This window comes from Mchenga conophoros, linkage group LG16 (genome assembly GCF_057382185.1).
Source record: "Mchenga conophoros isolate Kocher_MC1m ecotype Shallow Benthic linkage group LG16, M_conophoros_male_GT1.1, whole genome shotgun sequence".
Lineage (NCBI taxonomy): Eukaryota > Metazoa > Chordata > Actinopteri > Cichliformes > Cichlidae > Mchenga > Mchenga conophoros.
The window spans coordinates 12461423-12483436 of NC_140541.1; the positions used below are offsets into that span (position 1 = coordinate 12461423).

The window sequence follows — 22014 nt, forward strand, 5'->3', positions numbered from 1 at the left end:
GTGTGTCATGTGGAGGGGCGAAGCAGACTTGTCCCCTGCACACACAGATTTCTCCACATTCAATTTTATGTTGAGGAATATTATTCTGAATTGTTCCATAATTTGTACAGGCAGGTTTTTGCAGATTGGTAAACCTCCGTCCACCTTTGCTTCTGAGAAGCTCTGCTCCTCTGAAACGCTCGTTTTACACTCCAGTCATGTTACTGATCTGATGCTGTTTAACCTAACCTTCTTTTTAGCACTACCTACTTTTCCTGGCTTTTGTTGCCCCGTCTCAACTATTTTTAAACCAGGTGCTGCCATCAAAGTCAAAATGAGCTTTTATTTTTCTTAAAATGGCACACTGACTCAGCTTAAACATTTGATATGTCATATATGTTCTCTTGTTTGCAAATCATTGGATTCTGGTTTTATTTACAAATGACACAGTGTCCTTTTTGGAACTGCAGTTTTATTCTTCCTGGGCACATTGGGCATTGGACTAGCTTTTAATGATTTTTTCCCCACATTTTTCTTAACTATTACACCGCTGTTTTCACTCCGTTGGGCTGTAGCTCTGCTCTGAGTCGACATAATGACACACGACACCAGAATAAATCAGGTTAAGGCGAGTAAAAGATTTATTTCACATTTTGTTAAATATCACCAGCTTTGTATGAGGAATCAAAGACATCAAAGAGCAGGTCACAGGAATAGTTAAGAAGGCTCATATGCACAGAGGGACAAAGGAAGGGGGGGTATCTCCAGAAAAACCCCATAATGAATAACGCTGCATCACGTCTGCTGATGGTTTGTTGTGAGTGCTGTAGTTTTTTGTTGTTGTTTTTCTACAGGGTGGATGGAATTTGCTGGCTTTGTTTGTTCAGCCAACCATAAACTCAAACACTTTTAGTGATGGTTCAAAAAGTGACATTATTATTCAATCATTACTTCTAGAACTGCACATAAAACCTGCACTGGGACTGAGGGTCAGACGGGAGAGGGACACCACAACGAGGGAAGAAGCGCTGCAGGGACAACACGAAGCACACACGGACACAGAGATAAGCAGAGGGATCACCTCAACAGTCTGAGCTCTGATGCTGTGTTTTTACACCCGGCTTTACCTGAGTCAAGTTTGCAGTGAGGACATAACTCAGGTAAGGGGAACTTACCAGAGGGAAAGAGGGATGAGGGCTGAGAGTGTCAGAGTCACAGGCACTTGCGATAAAATGACAAAAACGCTATGATTTCCATTAAGGCATAACAGATAAACTACACTCACAAACATCTTTGGGACAAGAACAGCATGATTCTTGTAGTGGGCAGGTTGGCTTTTACATCTACACCCCCGACAAATGATTTTACCCGGTCAAATGATTGCTGACGACACTGACGACATCCCCTTTGTAGCCTTGATGATAAGTTTTGACACCTCAGCATATATCAATAAAGTTGTGGTTTGAAGACAATCAGAACAGTTTCTGGGTTTTTCTAAGTCTAGTTGCACAGGGAGAGACCACCCGCACTAACTTATGATGCACACCAGTCGTTTTTTTCTATAAGCCTGAAGCATTCAAGGTCACTCCTGGTCGATTTATACAAGCGGGTAAAGAGTTAAAACAACAAGTAACTATAACTGAGAAGTGTTTAATTATTCTTTATAATACGGTAATCATTATTGTCACCATTAGTTTAAGGATTTCTTATTAAATTTATGGGTTCAGCATTTAGACTGGCACCGTCTTAATTTTTGGTGGCCATATTTGGTAGCCCGTGTTTGCTGATACCTAAGACTTACTATAGTTTAAACAGAGGATTTATATTAAAGGAGTTACCATGAAGGAGACAATTAGCTATACGAATTCAGTAATTTCATATTAGGGCACATAATTTGCACTTTGGGATTTAAATAAAATTAAAATTTAAGAGAAACAACATTGCCCATTTCACGCAGTACCAACTCACTTTAGGTGCTCTTTTCTCTTCTGAAGTCACTGGATTTCGTCAAACAGCTACGGCTGCTTGGCCAGAATAAATTGGCACCTAAAATAGGCAGCGGTAATTAGACACACAGTGGAAACTCATGCACACGCGCTCGCAACTTTGTACAGAAACTTTGATGACCACACGCTCACGAACGCATGCTCACCGAAGCATGCGACACAGACGAGGCTCATACACACAGTAAGCATGGCGACTTTTATAAACTCACATATAATCGACACAGTGGATTTCATTGGCATTGTATGGGATAGTAATAGTGACAGAGAAGGTTTCCCCTTACGAACTGATTCTGATCTTTTTTCCTTCATTGGTTTCACAATCTGAGTCTGCATGTTTTAAACTGAAGTTAGGCTTTCGTCCCTCCTCTCAAACACCTTTCAGTCAGCCCTTCTCACCTGCTTCATTCTCTCTTTCGTTTGTGGACAGAGTAACAGTGTGTTAGTGTTTTTGCATGAGCTGAGCAGTCCTTCTCACATCACGGTGTTTCTCAAAAAACAATGTATACCCTATGTAGGTCACTACTCTGTAGTTTGGGCCCATAAAGCACTAGAAGTACACAAGTGTCTATTGAGACGTGTTCCCTTGAGATGTGGAGGAGTGAGACGACAGGGTGGTTTAACTCCGGGGGATGATGCCCTTCTTGTAGGCCACCAAGCCAGCTGCGGCGGCAGCAGACAGGAATGTGGAGACTCCTAAGAATTTGAGGAAACCATCAACCGAAGGCAGGTTTCTCTCCCAGAAGGTGGTAACAAACGGGAGTGCCCGGATTTCCTGCAGGACGGAGGGAATGATGATATCAGATATCTGCCTTTTTCATGTGCATGATATTAACTAGATACTTGATAGATGATTTGGCAATATACAACTTATGTAATCTTGGGTCCAAAATGTGTAAACAATGCATAGGTGTCTTAAACCTGCATTTTCTTACATGACCAGCAGGGGGCAACTCTTCTGCTTGAAAATGATTGTATAGAAAGCGAGGGAGAAAATGACCTCTCTTGGTTTACAACCCCAAGAAACATTATGGTCTTGCCTGGTAGTTTTTTTCTCATTTATTACAAGATGATCTTTTTCACAGTGTCATTTATGGTAAAAAGTGTTTTGGATTCATGACGAGAGACTTCAGAGTGTTTCTCCACTGATTGTTCATTTTTTTAATCAAAGGCCAACTTGTAATTTGGTGCATAAGGACTTCTCTTACATCGTTCTCAGGCTCAGGTTGCCAGATCTGATTAGGTTGGAGTTTACCCATCGCACACATGACCTGCGAAAAGACATTGGTGGTGTCAGTCAAAGACTTCAAAAGGATCAAAATACAGTCTAACAGTCTAAATTTTAAACATGATACACATTTTTGAGTTTGGGTGATGTTAATAAGATAACTCTTTATTATCATTGCACAGTCATACATAGTACAATAGCACAATGAAATTGGGGAACTGTCCCACGTTGGCACTACATACAACACGACACGACACATCAACTTAACTTAAGTAATAAAAAGAAGAATAAGTGTATGTTTATGTTTAATGCACTCAGATAATCTACTCAGGCTTGACTGGCCTTTACTGTAACTGACCTACTCTGCAGCAGAGCCAGAGCTAAGAAACATGGAGGAACATGAACACATGGGGGAGTATCTTAGGAAACCAAACCTAATGTTAATGCCTTGGAAGAAGGACATAAAGTGCAAGCAGCAGGCGAGTGTCTTAAAGAGAGATTTAGAAGACTGAGTGGGGAGGACCATTTTGATTCTATGGTTTGTTTCAGTCAGCTGTGCTCAGACATAAATGAGAGGGGAGAAAAGGCGAGGATGTCATGATTTGATATCAGCTGACCCCCAGCACTGCTGGCTGAGCATCCACAACACCAGGAGCAGGCTGAGGTGTGACTAATAGGTGTGCCAGCTGCATGATTTAAGTGGTTTCTACCTGGTATATATAAGTAACCTGCCTCTAAGGGTGTTTAAACTGGTAAGAACTGGTATTTGCTAACACGTAGCAGTGAAAAGCAGGTACTTAAATGCTCTCTGACCTCTCTGGCTGCTCTCTCTCCAGCTTGTACGGCCCCCTCCATGTAGCCACTCCATTCGGTGGCCGTCTCTGTGCCTGCAAAGTACAACTTGCCCACCGGCTCTCTCAGCACTCTGAAGAGCAAAAAAGAGAGAAACAGGAGAGGCTTCAGAGGTTAAACTGGTTTACAGGTTTTAAACACGTTTTATTTTTAATGTATGCACCAGCATTGTACTGACCATTGAGCTTTAGCATGCATTCACTTCATTTAAGAATATTATCTCACCTGAATAAGTGCAATATGGGATTATATAACATAAAGTGAATTTCCTTTGGATTAATCTTCCCACCCCCACTGTGCTCAACGTAAAAGAACCAAAGAAAGGACTTTTTCTTTAACTCTATTTCTTGCAGGACCACCCGGTATGTGAAACAGTTACTCTGTATAAAAAAGCACAATGTTAGGTTTCCAACTCCAGCTTACTTTTCATTGTGAGTGAGAACACATTTGCACATCTGGTGAGGACATTTAGACATGAAATATGGTTCACATGACGATTAACAAGGAGTTTCAGTTTTTCATATGGAGGTTAACAAAACTCTAATAGTGAACATATGCACCAGGATCTGTACAACAAGCAGCTTCGACTAATAAATGAAAGCAGCCGCAATGCATCAGACACACTGGATTGTGTTTTATGTGTGTGTACAGCTATAGAGCAAATGGGCAAATCCTGGGGACACGTCCTGCTGTACTGAAAATGCATTCATTTGTTCACACTCCAATAAAACCCATGAAATGCAGCAACAACACCATTCAGTTAGGAACGCCTCCAACAGGACCGGTCAGTTTTTTTCTTTAAAAAAGATGAAATATGAGTTCACAGTATTGCTTGTGTGGTAAACATAATAATCCAACACAAAGTGTTGTGATCTCAGTGAGTCCCCTCTGAAACCGTGCACAGGAAGGCAGGTTCATTTCATGGAGGAGAAGTGACGCTAATTTGCAGAAATAATCACAAATCCTGCTGAAACATACATTAGCCATTAATATCCAGGAGCTGACACATTCAAATAAATTAAGTTAATTGAAATGAAAAGATCACACTTTCATATTTATGTTTATTTTTTTGTGTGTGTACACGTGTGAGAGAGAGACTCACCTGCCAAACTGAGTAAGGATTCCTGGGGGGAAATAGGCTGTGTAGCAGCCTCCAGAGTACTCCTCTTCACACCAGTTCTTCTCCTCATAGTGCACCGGCTGCAGGAAACAAGCAGGCACATGAGCAGTCAGTCAAGTGATTCCACAGTATCCACATGACTGTGTACCACTCTGCACCCAAACTCACATGCAAAGCCTCATCTGTGCCCAGCACTTTGGAGTAGATCTCACAGATCCTCCTCAACCTAAACACAACAACACAGGAGTTGGGATTAAACTGATCTCACAGCTCGTGAGAGTTTTTTTCCATCTCTGTCCACTGGTGTCTACCTTTCTTCCTTGGACAGGCTTGAGAGCTTTCTGCACTTGTGGGCAAGGATGAATCTGGGGGGGAGAGTGAAAAGAGAAAACACTACATGAGCATGTGTGGCTGGTTGGATGACTTTATCACTTGTGTTTAGCTCCATTCAAGCACAAGTCCTACACTGTATGGAAATTCTTGTAGGAGCTCATGCGAGAATACTAGGTCAGAGTCAGATGGTAAAGCTGAGACACAAGCCTACAGGCCAGTCAGTAACCCTCTGATAATCACAGGTCGCTAGTGAAAAAAATGTGTATTCCACCCTAATGATGACTAAAGCACTCATCATGGTGCAGCATTGTATACTTCTTTGGGGCTGCTGATATCACTTAGCGCTATCTGGCAACCTCCAGTAACCACTTGCCAACCAATCTTATAACTCAGGTCTGAAAGCTGTCCTGCGACAGGTAAATATTTTTGGCGATGTAGTGTACAATATGGAATCATTATACAAAATATACACAATTACAGAGAACTGTTTGAAGCTCTGTACCAACCCCATAATACAAGGTACAGTCCCATCAGGCTTTGTGTCATCCAGGGTGAAGCCGATGGGAGCGCCCTCCTCCTCTATCACCATGCTGCCGCAGTAACCTGGTAACACAATAAAACGTTAGAAATGGCATCATCTTGAACAGCATTCGCTCTCTCTGTGTTTTCACTTCCTGCGTACCCTTTTTCCTCCAGAAGTTCTCTCTGTAGTAGACCATGCACTTTATGACAGAGCCCATGGGAACACGGTTGATCAGCTGGTTCCTCAGCGGGGGCAGCTCAGGGTTGAAGTGCATCTTCAGATTCAAAGCAGGTGGTGTGGCCACGATCACATACTTGGCCTAACACAGAGACAGAGACAGTACACAGTGCGCACCAATAGTCTGTTTATAACTGAAAGATGTGACCCAGAAGTATCTGCATGGTAGTCATCAGCCATAGTAAGAGATGTTGCAATTCTCCAAATACTAAGGAAAGAGGCTTCAGTGGTTCCTTTAATATAGGATACACTGGACTATCCTTTATGAAAAGAGGGGAGAAAATGCTGTCCCATAATTCATTACAATGGAACATCTGACCATAAATGAAAACATTCAACCTAATCAACAAAGTAACACAGATCATGTACATTTTAACTGCTTTTTTCCAAGCAGCCAGTAGATGGCAGCCAAAGAGCAGCAGTGCCAGTGAAGTTTGTGAGTAACACTGTGAAGCAGTTACTGTTTTACAGATACATGGATGTTTCATATTCAGACTGCATTATCTCACATTACCTAGTGTATAAATATAGTATCTGTTTCATTTCCTAATACATAATAAAATCAAACAAACACTATAACAGTTATTTGAAACATGGCTGCAGTAACAGGAAAACAGGAAAAGGAAAGTCCTGCATTCACAATCTACTGAAACATAAGAGCAGCGTCATTATTCATTATCTTATCAGCTCGTTAACGGTGATGTATCCATATAAGCAAAGTCATTCTGACTATTTGTTTTGTGGGCCATTTGAAGGTTGGGAACCACTGGACTGAACTAATCAATTGTGTCTACAAACCCAGTTTCAGAAAGTTGTAACATTGTGTAAACTGTAAATGAAAACAGAATGCAGTGACTTGCCGATCTCAGAAAGCCATCTTTTATTCACTTATACAGAAAAATATCAGAAATCTACTATTATCATTTACAGAAACAAAAAGCTCACTTTGAATTTGATGGCAGTGACATGTCTCAAAGTGACACGACCAGCGATAAAAAGAGCATCTCAGAGATGCTCTGCAAAAACCCCCAAAACTCTGTCTACAAACTGTGGAGCAATTTCAGAAAAATGTTCCTCAACATCAAACTGAAAAGAATAATATCATCAAAACATTCCAAGAATCTGGAGGAATTTCTGTGTGCAAAGGATAAGGCTGAAAATCAATAATGGATGCCCGTGACCTTTGGGCCCTGCTGCATCACTGCACTAAAGCAGGCATGATTGTCATGAAATCACTGGGAGGGCTCGGGAACACTTCTGGAAATCACTGTCTATGAACACTGTACTGTTCACAAATACAGGTTAAAGCTCTATCATGTGAACATGATGGTGAAACACCGCCATCATTTCTGGGCCAAAGCTCATTTTAAACAGACTGAGGCAAAGTGGAAACTGTTCTGTGGTCAGAGATTCCCTGAGCGCATTTCCTCTATTTTCCTCTCTTTACTTTATTCTCACTGTGGCCAAGATCTGCTCAAAGGTGGAATACTTAGGTTTCTCTCCATCTTGTTGTAATCTCTGAGATCATCTGGTGCTAGATACAGTTAATAAACATTAATCGACTTCAAATGCTCATTTCCAGCTCAATATTATATTTCTGACTAAAGCAGAATATGTAAGGAAAGACATAAAAAGTGTCCTTAAAGAATAGTACTTCAAAGGAAATACTGGTGATATACTCAACTCACCTTGTAGGTCTGCTTGTCCACGGTCTCCACCACAACCATGTCTCCGGTCTGGTCGATCCTGTAGACTGGAGACTGCAGCTTCACTCGGTCTCCCAGCTCCCTCGCCATGCACTGACTCACCTGATTCGCACCCCCTACAAACTTCCTCTCCTTGAGACACAAAGAGAGCAGAGTTCAGTGAGCACCAACAGGGAGAGCAGATGCAGCAACACTGGTTTCTATTTATATTGGGTAGAAGTGACTCTGATCCCCCTCTGGGTACCCCTCAGCAAGGCTAATAAACTCCCAGTTTGGAATGAAGCCGATAAAATCCCCTGATTTATCCTGGTGATACACACCGGTTATCCTCAGTCCGCCTTCATTTCCTTCACTACAAATTTCTGCATCTTAATTCAAAAGAAACACGTTCATAAAGCCAGGCCAGCAAATGTTAAATGATGAAGATGACAGTGAGGAGGTAGAGAGGTTTGGGCTGTCAAAGCTCCGATACACAAAACCATTTCCATGTGGTTAGTGTCAACATCTCTCTCATCCCTGACCAGAAACACATTGTGTGCATTCCTCTGTGGCATTTGGATGAACGAGGTGAGCCTCTTCTTGTCTTGTTTGATTAAAGACACATTTGCAGTTTTGCAGGAGGAGTGCAGCTGCACTCGAAGCAATGCATACCAATAGCATATCCATATGTTTAAGATGACTATGTGTAAATACTTCAAACACCCCTATGTATGCACCATCCACAAGGTGTGTAAGCTTTAAATGTGGAGCAAACAGGAAGGAGCCGACTGCACTACTGTTTGTCATTTGTTTACCAAAGCCTTTGTGGCTATGGGAACAAGGCCCTCAGCTTGAGGAACGGCAGCAGAAAAGACGCCCTGAGTATTCCAAGAAAACATCTTTTGTGTGGACAGCATCTTATTCAGGCCAGACTAAGGAGACTGGGCTGTGAGGGATCTCCCTCTGACGTTCACACTGCTCCTCTGAATCACTGAATGAATCTGTGTGAGAGGCAGAGAACGCAAGTCCACTTCTTGGCACGCCGAGAGAATATTCTGTTTGTTCAGACAGATATACAAAAAAACGAATTCTTTCAGTCTGTTGTTCTGAATCAGTAGGTATAATTTTGGGCAGACATACCTGTCCTCCGTTGGTGGTGGAGAAGATCCTCATTGTCCCTCCGCACTGTTTGACGTACCAGAGTAACCAGAGAGCCGACACCTCGTGGGGTTCAGCGGTCACGATCAAGTTGACAAACAGTGTGGCGAAGCGACGAGCAGTTCTGGGAGGGATTACATGGAAGGTAAGAAGTCTTTAAATACTGCAGGTACCCCAGTCACAATTTTTATATTCTGTAAGAGTGTGAACAAAGCACAAATAAATCACAATGTCAGGGATTTCTGCTTGCTTGTCCTACTTTTCCAGCAGAGACTTGCACATAATCTACATTTGAGCAGTTTCAAAGTTGAACTAAAGTTTTATTTTAGTTTAATATAGGATACATTACAGGATTAATTCAAACGCTGGAGCAGTACAATCATTTAATTAGTGCAGGACTGTTGTCATTTACTTTTACAAGCTGCATATTTTAAATTTACACAGTAATTAGATTATCAAAAACATTCTCACTCACAGTGCATCATATACTGAAGCTTCTCCACCAAAAACCTCTATGAAACAGCTACAACCTTCAGCATCAGTTTTCAAAGTTTTTGCAGGGATGAGAATTCTTATTCTTATTAGTGCTGACACAGGAAGCTGTAACCATTTCCACCTCTGCAAGTTTGAGTCACTGAACTGGACCTCTTAACTGTGACTGTGGTGTTGGAGATCATTTTATTGGAATTAGCCAATTAACCAAAATTAACCAAAGAGCGTTAATTTTACTTCCAGCTTCAGTGAGTGGAATTCTAGCATTTCATGCCAAGTCTGTTGTGCAGAATGCTGCACCCATGAAACCTTAGTAACTGAGGTTGCTAACATTAGGTTATAACCTATCACTCCACCAGCCAGCCTCGCTGACTCATATGAGATATTAGAAAATAAAACGACATTTCTTTTGTTAGAGACCACCTTCAACATTTGTGTCACATGATTTAACAATAAAACTTTAAACTGGATATAAACAAGATAACAGGATGAATAGCTAGACCTATTCTCTGCACAAACGGGAAACATTTTGAACATGTTACCTGGTCCAGCAGAGTTTTTCAAAGAGTTCCTGCATGGTCATCTTGTCCCACTCCTCAGCATGGGGAGCTCTCCAGGGAGCGTCTCTGGGAATCTGAAATGCAGGAGGGTGTTCAGCATGAGTCAGGCATGTAGCAGGTGTGCAACCTGTCCAGTAAACCAATCTAGAATGCTTATTAATAAGAATACTCATTAATAGTGAGAACTGCTTTACCTCCTCGCCCATCTTATCCATTGTTCTAAAGAGGTTGTTGAAGTCCATCAAAGCGATGGGGTTCCACATGGGAGGCAAGGAGCCTTTGAACGGGTAAGACTTTCCCTGTTGGACACATGATTGCGGCCATCATCACCAAAACAATATTCTTCAATCATCAAATAACCATTGCTTATAAAAGCTGTGCTTAATGATGGCAGCATTCAAAGAACAACATTTCAGCATTTGCCATTAAAGATTTGTTTCAGTTGACCTCTAACTGACCGTGAAAGCAGTTTGAAGAGTGGTGGAGAAAGTGGAGTAATAGCTTGTGCAATGTTTACAACTGAATCAGAGATACTGAATCATTAAATGTGATAAGAGTAGCCATAATCTAAAGCCATAATTTTTATGCCTGGTCTAGTTTATTTCTGCATTTCTCAATCACACACAAAGACATACAAACACAGAGGTGACAGTCAGGGGTAGATGCAGTGGGTTTAAAACCACTAAAGTGTTGCCACACCACAATTGTAACTAGAGATTCATTTTTGTTGCTTTCTAGCAAAGTTCCCTTTGCTATGTGGAGGATAACAATGGTTTGAGTACATTCATTTATGTGTGTCGATGGAATCTCAAATAATCTCTCTAGCGTCATACGCTAGAGAGATTATTTGAGAGCTTGAGTATTGAGAGCTTTGCTTGACAGGAACATTTATTTCAAACCTTATTAAACACAAACTTCTTTGAAAGAGAAAAAAACTGTCTATACATCTTTGTGGAAATGCCCAAGCCTCACAGAGCTGTCAGCTCAGAGACAATTCTGGAATAACACTTACACTGTACTGTCTTGGTCTGCAGCTGCAGCTTAAACTAATAATGTCTCCTATTATTTAGTCTCCTAACTTATTGTGTTGTGTAATGTAATACCACTGTAATAGAGCCAAAGGAAAAAACAAAACAAAAAGAATATCAAAATTGTTTAGTTCTTCATTTCATTGTAAAACAATGCAGCTGTAACTGCATTATTACTGCATTAAAGGAGACTGGAGGCATCAAGGTGGCACGGAGGGAGGTTAGCCAACTATCGGAGATGCAGAAAGGTGCGACAAAGAAGGTGCCTAAGAAGTACAGCAAGTTGTCCAATACCTGAGGCCTTGGAAACTGCCAAGCAAAGACTCACAGCCTTAGCCAGCTGCTTAAAGAGGTACACCAGAGACATAGAAAAACACCAGCTACTGGTAGACCGAGCAGTCAGCCGAGACTGCAAGACTAGGCTGACAAACCTGTGCACTCCCTGGATTGATTACAAGAAGGCCTACAACTTGATGCCCCACAACTGGATGCTGGAATGCCTAGACCTGTACAAGATCAACAGGACCCTAAGAAGAAACTAAATGTAAATTTATCAGGAACTATCAGGAACTCAATGGGGATGTGGTGGACAACACTAGAGGCCAACTTTAAGCCCTAAGGTTGTATGCTAAGCTTAAGGAAGGAGGTCAGAGGCTAGTTAGTGTCAGTACCACAGTGGCTGGACAAAGCTGGACTGAAAGACAGCACAGAGGCGCTAATCATGGCAGCACAGGAACAAGCATAGAGGCTGGGCTCTATCACCCCAGGCAAGACCCCAGGTGCAGGCTGTGTAAAGATGCCCCTGAGACAATCCAGCACATAACAGCAGGGTGCAAGATGCTAGCAGGCAGGGCATACATGGAATGCCATAACCAAGTGGCCGGCATAGTGTACAGAAACATCTGTGCCGAATATGGCCTGGAGGTCTCGAGATTAAGATCCTGTCCTCAATGAGAGGACCAAAGAACGCTACTTGAAGACAAAGGTGACTGTACTGCAGAGGAGGACTTTATGACAACCATCTAAAGATAAAGATTTCACAGAACCACAGAAAATGCTAATCACTGCCCTTAGCCTTTTACCCAAATTATATTGTACACTCTTATCTGACTTTGAAACAAACATCTATTATCAATAGTTATTTTACTGCCTATTGTAATATACAGTACTGGGAAAATGTTTGCTCTTCTTAATTTCTCATTTCTTAAACTACATTTAGTTTTAAAATTTAGTAAATTATTATTAGATTCGATTAATTAATACATTAATTTAGTAAGGAAAAGGCTAAACAAACCTACCATGTCCTAAATCGTGAATTTACTGTGATCAACCACATTTTTTGGAAAGTTGAACTTTGGAAAGTTCAGTTTCAACTAGCCACACTCAGGTCTGATAACTGCTGAATCCAGAAATCACTCAAGTAGAACCCGTCTGACAAAGTAAAGTAGGCTAAGGGACATGTCATGCCATGATCTGAAGAAACTCAAAAACAGCTGAAAGACTAAGCTGCTGACAACTATCGGTCTGGAAAACCATTTCTAAGACTGAGCCAAGTGGAGAGCTGTTATTCACAAATGGGCTACTAAAATTACTCCAAGAGTGCATCAATGATTCATCCAGGAGGTCACAAAAGAATCCAGAACAACATCTCAAGAACTGCAGGCCTCACCTGCCTCAGTCAAGGTGTTTGTGATTTACCAACAACAATTTTAAAATTTTACTAATGTAGTAAAACACTAACACACACACACACGGTATAAAAATATAGGTAATAAAGACTGATTGCTGTGAACTGCCGATGCAGGGATTGGTTCCCAGGTGTAAGATAATAAATCATATCTAAACACCACCTCTGAAGTCAGTCTAAAGATTTCTTGGATTTCTATCTTGCAGAGCATTCATTATGTGAGAGACCAACATACAATGCAAACAGTTTTACATTATCTGATGGTTTCACTGTGATTATTATAGCATTCTAAGATCTGTTCAAGATCTGTTTTGTGTATATATTGTCATAGTGTTTTCTTTGTCCTTTGTCAGACTGTCTGTGTCTCATGTCTCTGTTCCTGTTTGCTATCCTCCAGTGTTTGATGCATCAAGTGTTTTGTGAAATTTTCAGATTCTGATTATTCTCTTGTTGTTGTTTTTTCCTGTTTAATAAGTTCTGGCTTGAGAATCTTTCATTTGGCCTAATTTTTGCCACACCCATAACAGGGTAGCCAAAGCACTAGGATCCACTTCCCTCACAGCTTAATGGTAAGCTCAGTCCACCAGCTGGTAAAAGGGAAATAATTTGAGGATCCCATCCCATAGGCAAATGGAGATCATTATAGTGCAGTCATTTTTAAAATATATTTTTAGGATAGCACTTCTATTTGTTACAGCTACGAGCAGATGGAAAAACAGGCCCAGAGAGGGAGCAGGGCTCTTAACGTCCATCTTGGACCATTGTAACACTTGTTGGGTAGGGGTGGGTAGTGTTTGTTAATAGTCCAAATGGCCCAGGGGAAGAAGCTGTAGAAGCTGTTAGTGAGTCTGGGGTGTGGGACCTGATTGGTGGAGGGTCAAACGGGTGGTGGGCGGGGTCACCTGTGTTTGTCTGAGACAGGAGAATCTAGCGATGGACTCCGGGGTGGCAGAGGACAGCCAATGACTGTTTTGACAGTATTAATTACCCTCTACGCAGCGTTTCTAACCAGACAACCAGGCAGTAAGAGAGCACGTTCTCCCCTGAGGAGCGGTAGAAGCCCAGCAGGAGCTTCTAGTCCAGGTTTTTCTTCCTTGGGACAAGGAGGAAGTGCAGACACTGTTGGGGGTTCTTTACCAGGGTGTTTACCGAGCTTGAACCTAGGAACAGGTGGCAGGGGGGATCTGAAGGGGTGGCAGAGGACAGTCAATTATTTTTTGGCAGTATTAATTACCCTCTGCGCAGCCTTTTTATTCTCAGTTGGGTGATAAGGATGTCTGGGATTATAGAGTTGAATGTTGAGCTGTAGTCCACGAAGGGCATCCTCACATAGCTCTTCCTGTTAGCCAGATGGCTCAGCGCTCTGTGAAGGGTGACAGTGATGGCATTTCCAGTATTTCCAGATATTTCATTTTTCATTTTTCCCCCAAACCACTGTCCAAAAAAAAAAATCAAATCAAATCAAATAAAACCCTGAGCTCAGTGTGAGCTTTGGTAAGATATTTCTTGTAGTTGGTCATTAGGTTTGCACACATTTCAGGAGTGATTTTGGCCCACTCCTCTTTACAGAAAATCTCTAAATGCTTTAGGTTTTAAAGACCCCCACAGCACATTTTCTACAGGACTGGTAGAAAGGTCTGGTCTGGAGAATGGTTAAGCTGCAAAATGAACTTAACATTCTTCTTCGTTGGCCACTCCTATGTTTCTTTGGTGGTATATTTTGGGTCATTGTCATGCTGGAAGACTCATTCATATCTTCAGTTTTTTGGCCGATGGAAGAAGACTCTTGTCCAAGATTTTACGGCACATAGTCCAATTCATTGGCCCCTCTATACGGTGAAGTCATCCTGTACCCACAGCAGAAAAACAGCCCAAAACACAATATTTCCACCTCTGACTGTGGAGATTGTGTTCTTTAGGTCATACTCATCACTTCTCCTCCTCCAAACACTGTGGGTTAAGTTGTTGTCAAAGAGCTCGATTTTGTTTTCATCTGATTACATTACTTTCTTCCAAGGCTTCTCTAAATTTTTTGGGTGTTCACTGGCAAACTTAAGAGGGGTTTGTAAATGTGCCTTCTTGAGCAGGGGGAACCTTGTGAGCGCTGCAAGATTCGGTATATGGTAAATGGAGTGGTTCTTATACAGCACATTACTATTCTACTTGAACGCTCAAAGCACTTTAGCATGTCTAATGTACCCGTACCTTTTGATTAATAGATGACCTGCTCTACCTCCTGAGCCACATTATTCTCTAATTTTAGACCATTACAACCAGTGTGTAACCATTGGTGTTTTTGGTGACTGTTCCTAGTCTTGAGATCATTAACAAGCTCCTCCACTGAGTATATATGTTCTGTACGACCGTGTGTGGGGGGAGTGGCTAATTTAGCAGATTACCGTATTTACCGCACTATAAGGCTCACCAGATTATAAGGCGCACTGTTGAAGACTGGCTCTGTTTTCATACATAAGGCGCATCATATTATAAGGCGCATTAAGACAAACAAAAAAATAACTCGACCTTTATTAAGCTCATTCACAGTAACTCTTAACACTGTTAAGCTGTAACACGTTAAATATTGAAAAATATACTTTTTCCAGTACGGTACATTCAACTTCCACAATTCCCTCAAACTCTTCACCTTCCGTGTCTGAGTTACGGTAAACAGCTGGGCAATTTCGGCATCAAGCATGCCCGGATCCCTCTCACACCGGATTAAAAGGCGTTTAAAGTGCATTCAGCAGAATAAAACAATCGGATGAGTTAAAATTTAACCAACTCATTCACAGTAACTATTAACATTGTTAAGCTGTTAAACATCAAATATTGAACAATACACTTACATTTCCAGTTCATTCAACTTCCACAAATCCATCAAACTCTTCACCTTCAGTGTCTGAGTTAAACAGCTGGGCAATTTCGGCATCAAGCATGCCCGGATCCCTCTCATCATTATCTGAATCAGTCTCGTTGCTGTTACTTAGCTGTTCAGTGATTATTCCAGCCTTCGTGAAAGCTCGGACGACACTTGAGACTGATACCTTAGCCCAAGCAGCCACGATCCATTGGCAGATAGTGGCGTAACTCGCTCGGCGTTGCCTCCCTGTCTTGGTGAATGTGTGTTCGCCTTCTGTCATCCAATGCTCCCACGCAGCTCGTAATTTAACTTTAAACGACCTGTTGATACCAATATCTAGTGGTTGGAGTTCTTTGGTTAATCCACCCGCAATGACGGCAAGCTCCAAATTAGTTTGCTTCACTTGGGTTTTGACAGCCTCGGTGAGATGGGCGCGCATGGAGTCATAGATCAAAAGAGACGGAGATTTGTGGAAAAAGCCATCCGGTCTCTTGACATAAACTTCCCTCAGCCACTCGCTCATTTTCTCTTCATCCATCCAGCCCTTTGAGTTAGCCTTGACGATGACGCCGGCCGGAAACTTTTCTTTTGGCAAAGTCTTCCTCTTGAAAATGACCATGGGTGGTAGTTTCTGGCCATTAGCTTGGCAGCCCAGAACTACAGTGAAGGATGACTTCTCGTTCCCTGCGGTGCGTATAGATACCGTACTGGTCCCTGTTTTCTCGACAGTACGGTTCACGGGGATGTCAAAGGTGAAGGGGACCTCGTCCATGTTAGTGATGTGTTCTGGCCGGATCTTCTTTTCAGTGATCTTATTCTGGCAGTACGTGCGGAAAATGGCCAACTTTTCTTTGTAATCGTTTGGCAGTTGCTGTGAGACAGTAGTTCTTGTGCGGATTGAGAGATTATGCCTTTTCATAAAACGGAAGCACCAAGAAGGTCCCCCTCGAAAGTCTTGATCTGCATGTCACGTGCTACCGCTGTTGCCTTGAGTCGAATAGAGACTGTAGAGACACTTCTACCTGCTGTTCTCTGTTCAATAACCCACTGTTCAATTTAAGATAAGATAAGATAAGATAAGATAACCTTTATTAGTCCCACACGTGGGAAATTTGTTTTGTCACAGCAGGAAGTGGACAGTGCAAAAGTTATGAGGCAAAAATTAGAATACAATAAGAATAAATACAGTACACAACTGTACAGAATAGAATAAAATAAAATACTATATACAGTAGAATAAAATAAAATAAATATACAATAAGATAAAAATAGAATACAAATACAAATACTATATACAACTGAGTAAAAATACAACGATGACAGAAAGGATTATTGCACTTAGTATTATTGCATATGTATGGATGTGTGTGCTTGATCAGTTAAAGTCTTTATTATGGAGTCTGACAGCAGTGGGGAGGAAAGATGATGATAATTGATAATTTTGTCCTCTAACTGCGGCCATCGCGCCTTGTTCCCTCGGAAACTCCTTTTGGTCTTCTTTACTTGTTTTAGGTCATCTTTTTGCTTCCTCCACTTGCGCACCATGGACTCATTAATGCCAAATTGTCTCGCAGCTGCTCTATTTCCATTCTCTTCTGCATAACTAATTGCTCAAAGTTTAAAATCAGCTTCGTAAGCATGTCTCTTCACGGGTGCCATTTTGGAGTCGTTATACACACACACACACACACACACAACACGGTAATGTTGTGTTGAAGCACAGTACGTATTACTCCGCGAGGCTCCTGGCAACGGTAACCGTAATGCTCCAAAAAGTGGCACTAAAAATCTTTTTTTGACAGATTTTTGAGCATAGTGTGCCACATAAAACCGGTTCGAGGTCAGTAAGCACAAAACAAAATTCATACATAAGGCGCACCAGATTATAAGGCGCACTGTCGATTTTTGTGAAGATTTAAGGATTTTACGTGCGCCTTATAGTGCGGTAAATACGGTACAGTCAAGTGAACTAAAGTTAACAATGATGATAACAATGTTTTACTTTGTGTGCAAAGTAAAAAATTTGTTTTTAGTGCAAACAAAAAGATTCCCCAAAAATGCTTCAAACTCTACTGCTGATGGCAAAGAGGCTAGCTCTGTTAGCTCATGCAAAAGTTAAGCTGACAGGAAAAGTGCCAGCGGCAGAAAGTGGCAATTGAAAAATGTTGATAAAGATCCTTGTTGCCATGCCTACTGCGTGATGCCAGAAAAGTAGCAGAGACTTGGATTTCCTTTTTATTGGATAATGGGTCAGACTCAGGATATGGTGCATCATCTTCTGAACATTGTCATCATTTACTCCATCACTTAAAGTGAAGAATACATCTGGAACATGTCATGATCTGTCACAGACTACACAGACATAACATAAACCAAGAGAGCTTGGAATAGAAAATTATCTGCAATAAAAAAACAGACACTCACATTAACATAATGCACCAAGTTCTCCTGCTCGTTGACTTTGTAGGTCTTTATGCCGTACTCTTTGGCCAGACGGAGGATGCGGTTCTGTGTCGGTCCAATGTAGGCACCGCCTAGATCAACCCACTTTGCCTCCTTATTCTAAAAGACACATACTCACAATTAGATCATGACAAAAAAGAAAGAAATGTCACAGATATTTCTGAAAAGGCTAACTGATCTATGCTTGCACTTCTACGCTCATAAATGACTTGAATATAAATGTCATTTTTTTTCTGTATGCCCATTAAAAGAAATAGATACACTATCTTGGTTGTAAAATTAAAAAGGCTGGAAAGCATTTATATTACTGTTACTGATTGTCTCTTTTATGAGCCGCTCCTACAGTAGTATTGACACTCTTTGCCTTACCTGCACAGTGAAGGTACGACCACCAACCCGGTCTCTGGCTTCCAACACTACAGGATCGAGCCCACTGGCTTTCAACAGCTTTGCAGCACTCAAACCTGCAGAAGGACAGAGACACCAACAGGACTTAAACATAAGGATTCAAGCAATATATGTGCTTTCTGTACTTGTAAAAAAAGCAATAGCAAAAGGCACACAGGGATTTTAAAGGTCTTTTAAAATAAATGACAAAAAAGGCTTCCAAAAATCCCCTTCTCAAAGAAAAACATTGTTTTTGCGCTCTATTAGATCACTCAAAACCAGATCAAGAGGATCGTTTGGAAAATCTGATAAGAAAGACAAAGATTTGAACTTCTTTGTTTATTTTTAAAGTAAATCTGGTTTCTCTTATGCTAGTTAGGACACTGTTATACCATCAACAGGTATTCCCACTTTAATTGTTTTCCGTTGTGCATTTACACTGATTAGCTTTTTGGTAGGCATGCAACTCTTAAATAAAATTACATAACATTTGCTTTTCAAATGAACTGAGAGAGCTCTGGGGAAAAAAATAGAGGGGGGGCAGGGGGGATTGAGGTTCTCAACAAATCACAAACCAGCCAACCAGCTGATCATGTGGGGAGGAAGAGCTAACAAGTAAAGCACTGAGCACTGGCTCACCAACCACAGAGTATACAGTAGATAAACAGCTTGTCATACACTGACCTCTGGCATATGGAGTATGGGTATGTCACAGGTTTTGCTGTGAGACTGGGCGGGGCAGACATCTCCGAAATCATCGGAGCACTTTTGCAAATAGGCTCGATCTTGACAAACCGACCAGATATCTGAAGATTAAACCTCTACATTTTCGGCTAAAAAAAATATTTAAACTGTATTCGGTGACATACAAACAGGGTATTTAAAGGCAAGTTCAGTTAGTTAGAGAAATGTCCAATAAAAAGACTGGCCACCAGGCCAAAGCAATGGTTTTTACTCGAACACCATTAACCCCACCCCCTGAGTTTGATGGGTGAGGTTGGCAGATAAAAGTAATTCATGAAGAGAGCCGCAGGGTCAGGACTGTCAAAATGAATTAAATAAATACATCATTAAATAATTGATTAAATGTGTTGATAATTAAATACAATTTGAAATAAATAAACACATAATTTATTCAATGTTTTAAATGAAATTAATGGGCATTTAATTAATTATTTAAACATTTATTTAATTAATTAATTTAAATTTTAATTAATTAATGACAAATTTAATTATTTATTTAATAACGTATTTCATTCATTTATGTCCTCATTCCTGGCCCTCCATGCAGCTCACGTCCTCTTATGTAACACAAAGTATGCGCTGGTTGATTAGCTGTTACTCAACTTGCTCTGCTGTTGCTGCGGTGATACAGAGGTGAAAGAGCTGGAGAGAGGAGGAGAGGGGAGGTAGCCTCACGGAAGAAGAAGAAAAACACTACGAATAATGAAAAACTCTCCGTCACTCTGCACGCACGCACACACACAGCTTCTTCCACTGTGGAAGCTCTGTTCGAAGCTTTGGCTTAAATCAGTTTATTTGCTCAGCTCGTCCGCACAGCCTGCACACCAAACCAAAGTTTTCTAACTTGCAGCCTACCTGATATGCCCGCGCCGACCACTATAACGTCGTAGGTGTTGCTGGGTGCAGTCATGTTGCTGGGTGGTGTGTCTTCTTTCCCCTCTTGGCCGTGTCAGCTCCGGATCCAGATATGCACCCTACCGAACGTAGGGTGCGTATCTGAATTAAAAAGCGCCGGGCAAGCCCACTCCCTGCAGAGACCGCCCACCCATAGTAAAGCCCTACCCTGTGGGCATGGAGGGCCATTAGGAAAAAACATTTTATGGACTACTACTACTACTACTAATAATAATAATAATAATACCTGGGGTTTTTTTTTCATCACCCGACGACAGCTCTTCTCCAGTACTCTGCTACGGATCTTTTGCGGCTCCGTTTTTGCCTGGCTGTCTCTCCACCTGTGGCTCTATACTTCTACCCGGTGTTCCAGATCTACTGGCGTTTAGATCAACTGGCGTTAGTCGAACAGATGTGTGGCAGACTTGCATTTCAGGAGCTGCTACCGACAAACCAGGAAAAAACGCCAAATGTGTCATCTGTGACACTTGTGAGGTTATCTCAAACACACTCCGTCAGTCTTGATGCTGTTGAACAACAAAATGTTTAAAAATATCGCGAGTTTACCTGGTGATATTCTCATGCGCGACGCGAAAACAACAAACAATTAACACCACGCCGATGTTGTCCACAGGACAGCAAGAGTAAACGATCGGGGGAATCTTGTCGTCGTTATCGTTCCCCTCGCACGTGTTATTACTCCGATTTCAGCGATTTTGCTTCACAACTAAAGCGAGCAGTTTACTTTGTGCGCACTTAAATGGACTCGAATCTACCAGCGCCACCTCTGGCCAAGTACCACAGCCTACAGCCAGATCAACTTGTGACACACATCTGCAGCACGTTTGAATTCGTTTCATGCACGATACATTTGTACCTTTCAACTGTGTCTGTTTGTGCGTCATGCAAATAAACCTTTGAACTGAATGAAATGATATCATGTACTTATTTTTGGCCTACATCAGTAAGAAATGCCAAATTATATACACAAAATCATAGAAATCACCACTCCAATTGGTCATCATGATTTTAATATTTTCTTTTTCCATAACAGTGAAATACGCCTTGGACAACTATGACACATCAATATTTCATTAGTGTTGTCACATCACATCCTGTAAGCATCGTCTGCCTGTGTCTTTTTCCTGGAAATGAATATTTTCAGCCAATATAGGCAATCCATCAACATGACTGGAGAGTTAACTCTCCACACTTGTACAGACTGTATATAACTACCAATTGGTAGTTATATACAGTCTGTACAAGTGTGGTTAATGCAATAAACATTTGTAAGGAGGTGGCAGTTACTGTGAATTTACAGCAGTTACACAGTGATCAGTAATAAACAGAGCCAGTGAGAGTGAGTGGATATAACAGAGTCAGTAACTCAGGTGTGTCGATTGGTTTGTCATCTGTTTTTGAGGCTGGAGGAGACGTAGAAATCGTTTGTCTTAAATCTAAGTTAGGAAGATGTTTTAAAACAAGCACTTTTTGTCAGAAATGCAAGAAGTACATCTACAGAAAGCACAGTTACATTCTGTCCATCATGTGGACAAAATTGAAAATGTTGAACATTGAAAAACTGAGAACATCAGGCAAGTTCAAAAGAAATGTGTTTGTAAGAACGAAACCTCGACTAAATTGTTCCTACAAATAGTTATGGAAAATCAAACTGTGTTGTATGTCTAAATGTTTATCTAATGGAAAGTAAAGTTGCTTTTGTTTTATTGCAGTTTTTTGTTTTTTGTTTTGCCTGTCCCGTTTGGCTCTTTTGCCATCAG

The 22014-nt window shown here is 41.3% G+C and overlaps 1 protein-coding gene across 1 annotated transcript; it reads right to left on the reverse strand.

Moving 5' to 3' along the window:
* Positions 1-597: 597 nt before the first annotated feature.
* On the reverse strand, positions 598-20352 carry LOC146556375 (amine oxidase [flavin-containing]-like). The gene is made up of 15 exons (XM_085249519.1): positions 20195-20352; positions 18578-18672; positions 18170-18307; positions 10365-10469; positions 10153-10244; positions 9101-9242; positions 7964-8113; positions 6198-6357; positions 6022-6118; positions 5494-5547; positions 5351-5408; positions 5165-5262; positions 4024-4135; positions 3191-3253; positions 598-2757 (listed from the first exon to the last, which is right to left on the reverse strand). The coding sequence occupies exons 1-15, from the start codon at positions 20247-20249 to the stop codon at positions 2602-2604; spliced, it is 1575 nt and encodes a 524-aa protein (XP_085105645.1). The 5' UTR covers positions 20250-20352; the 3' UTR covers positions 598-2601.
* Between the last annotated feature and the right edge of the window lie 1662 nt (positions 20353-22014).

Excerpts from the sequence above, each read along its gene's own strand:
- LOC146556375 (XM_085249519.1), bottom strand. The coding sequence starts at position 20,249 with ATGACTGCACCCAGCAACACCTACGACGTTATAGTGGTCGGCGCGGGC. Across the intron at positions 8,114-9,100 it reads CCACCACCAACGGAGGACAG|GAGAGGAAGTTTGTAGGGGG; the intron begins GTATGTCTGCCC and ends TTGTGTCTCAAG. Across the intron at positions 5,409-5,493 it reads AGCCTGTCCAAGGAAGAAAG|GTTGAGGAGGATCTGTGAGA; the intron begins GTAGACACCAGT and ends TGTTGTGTTTAG.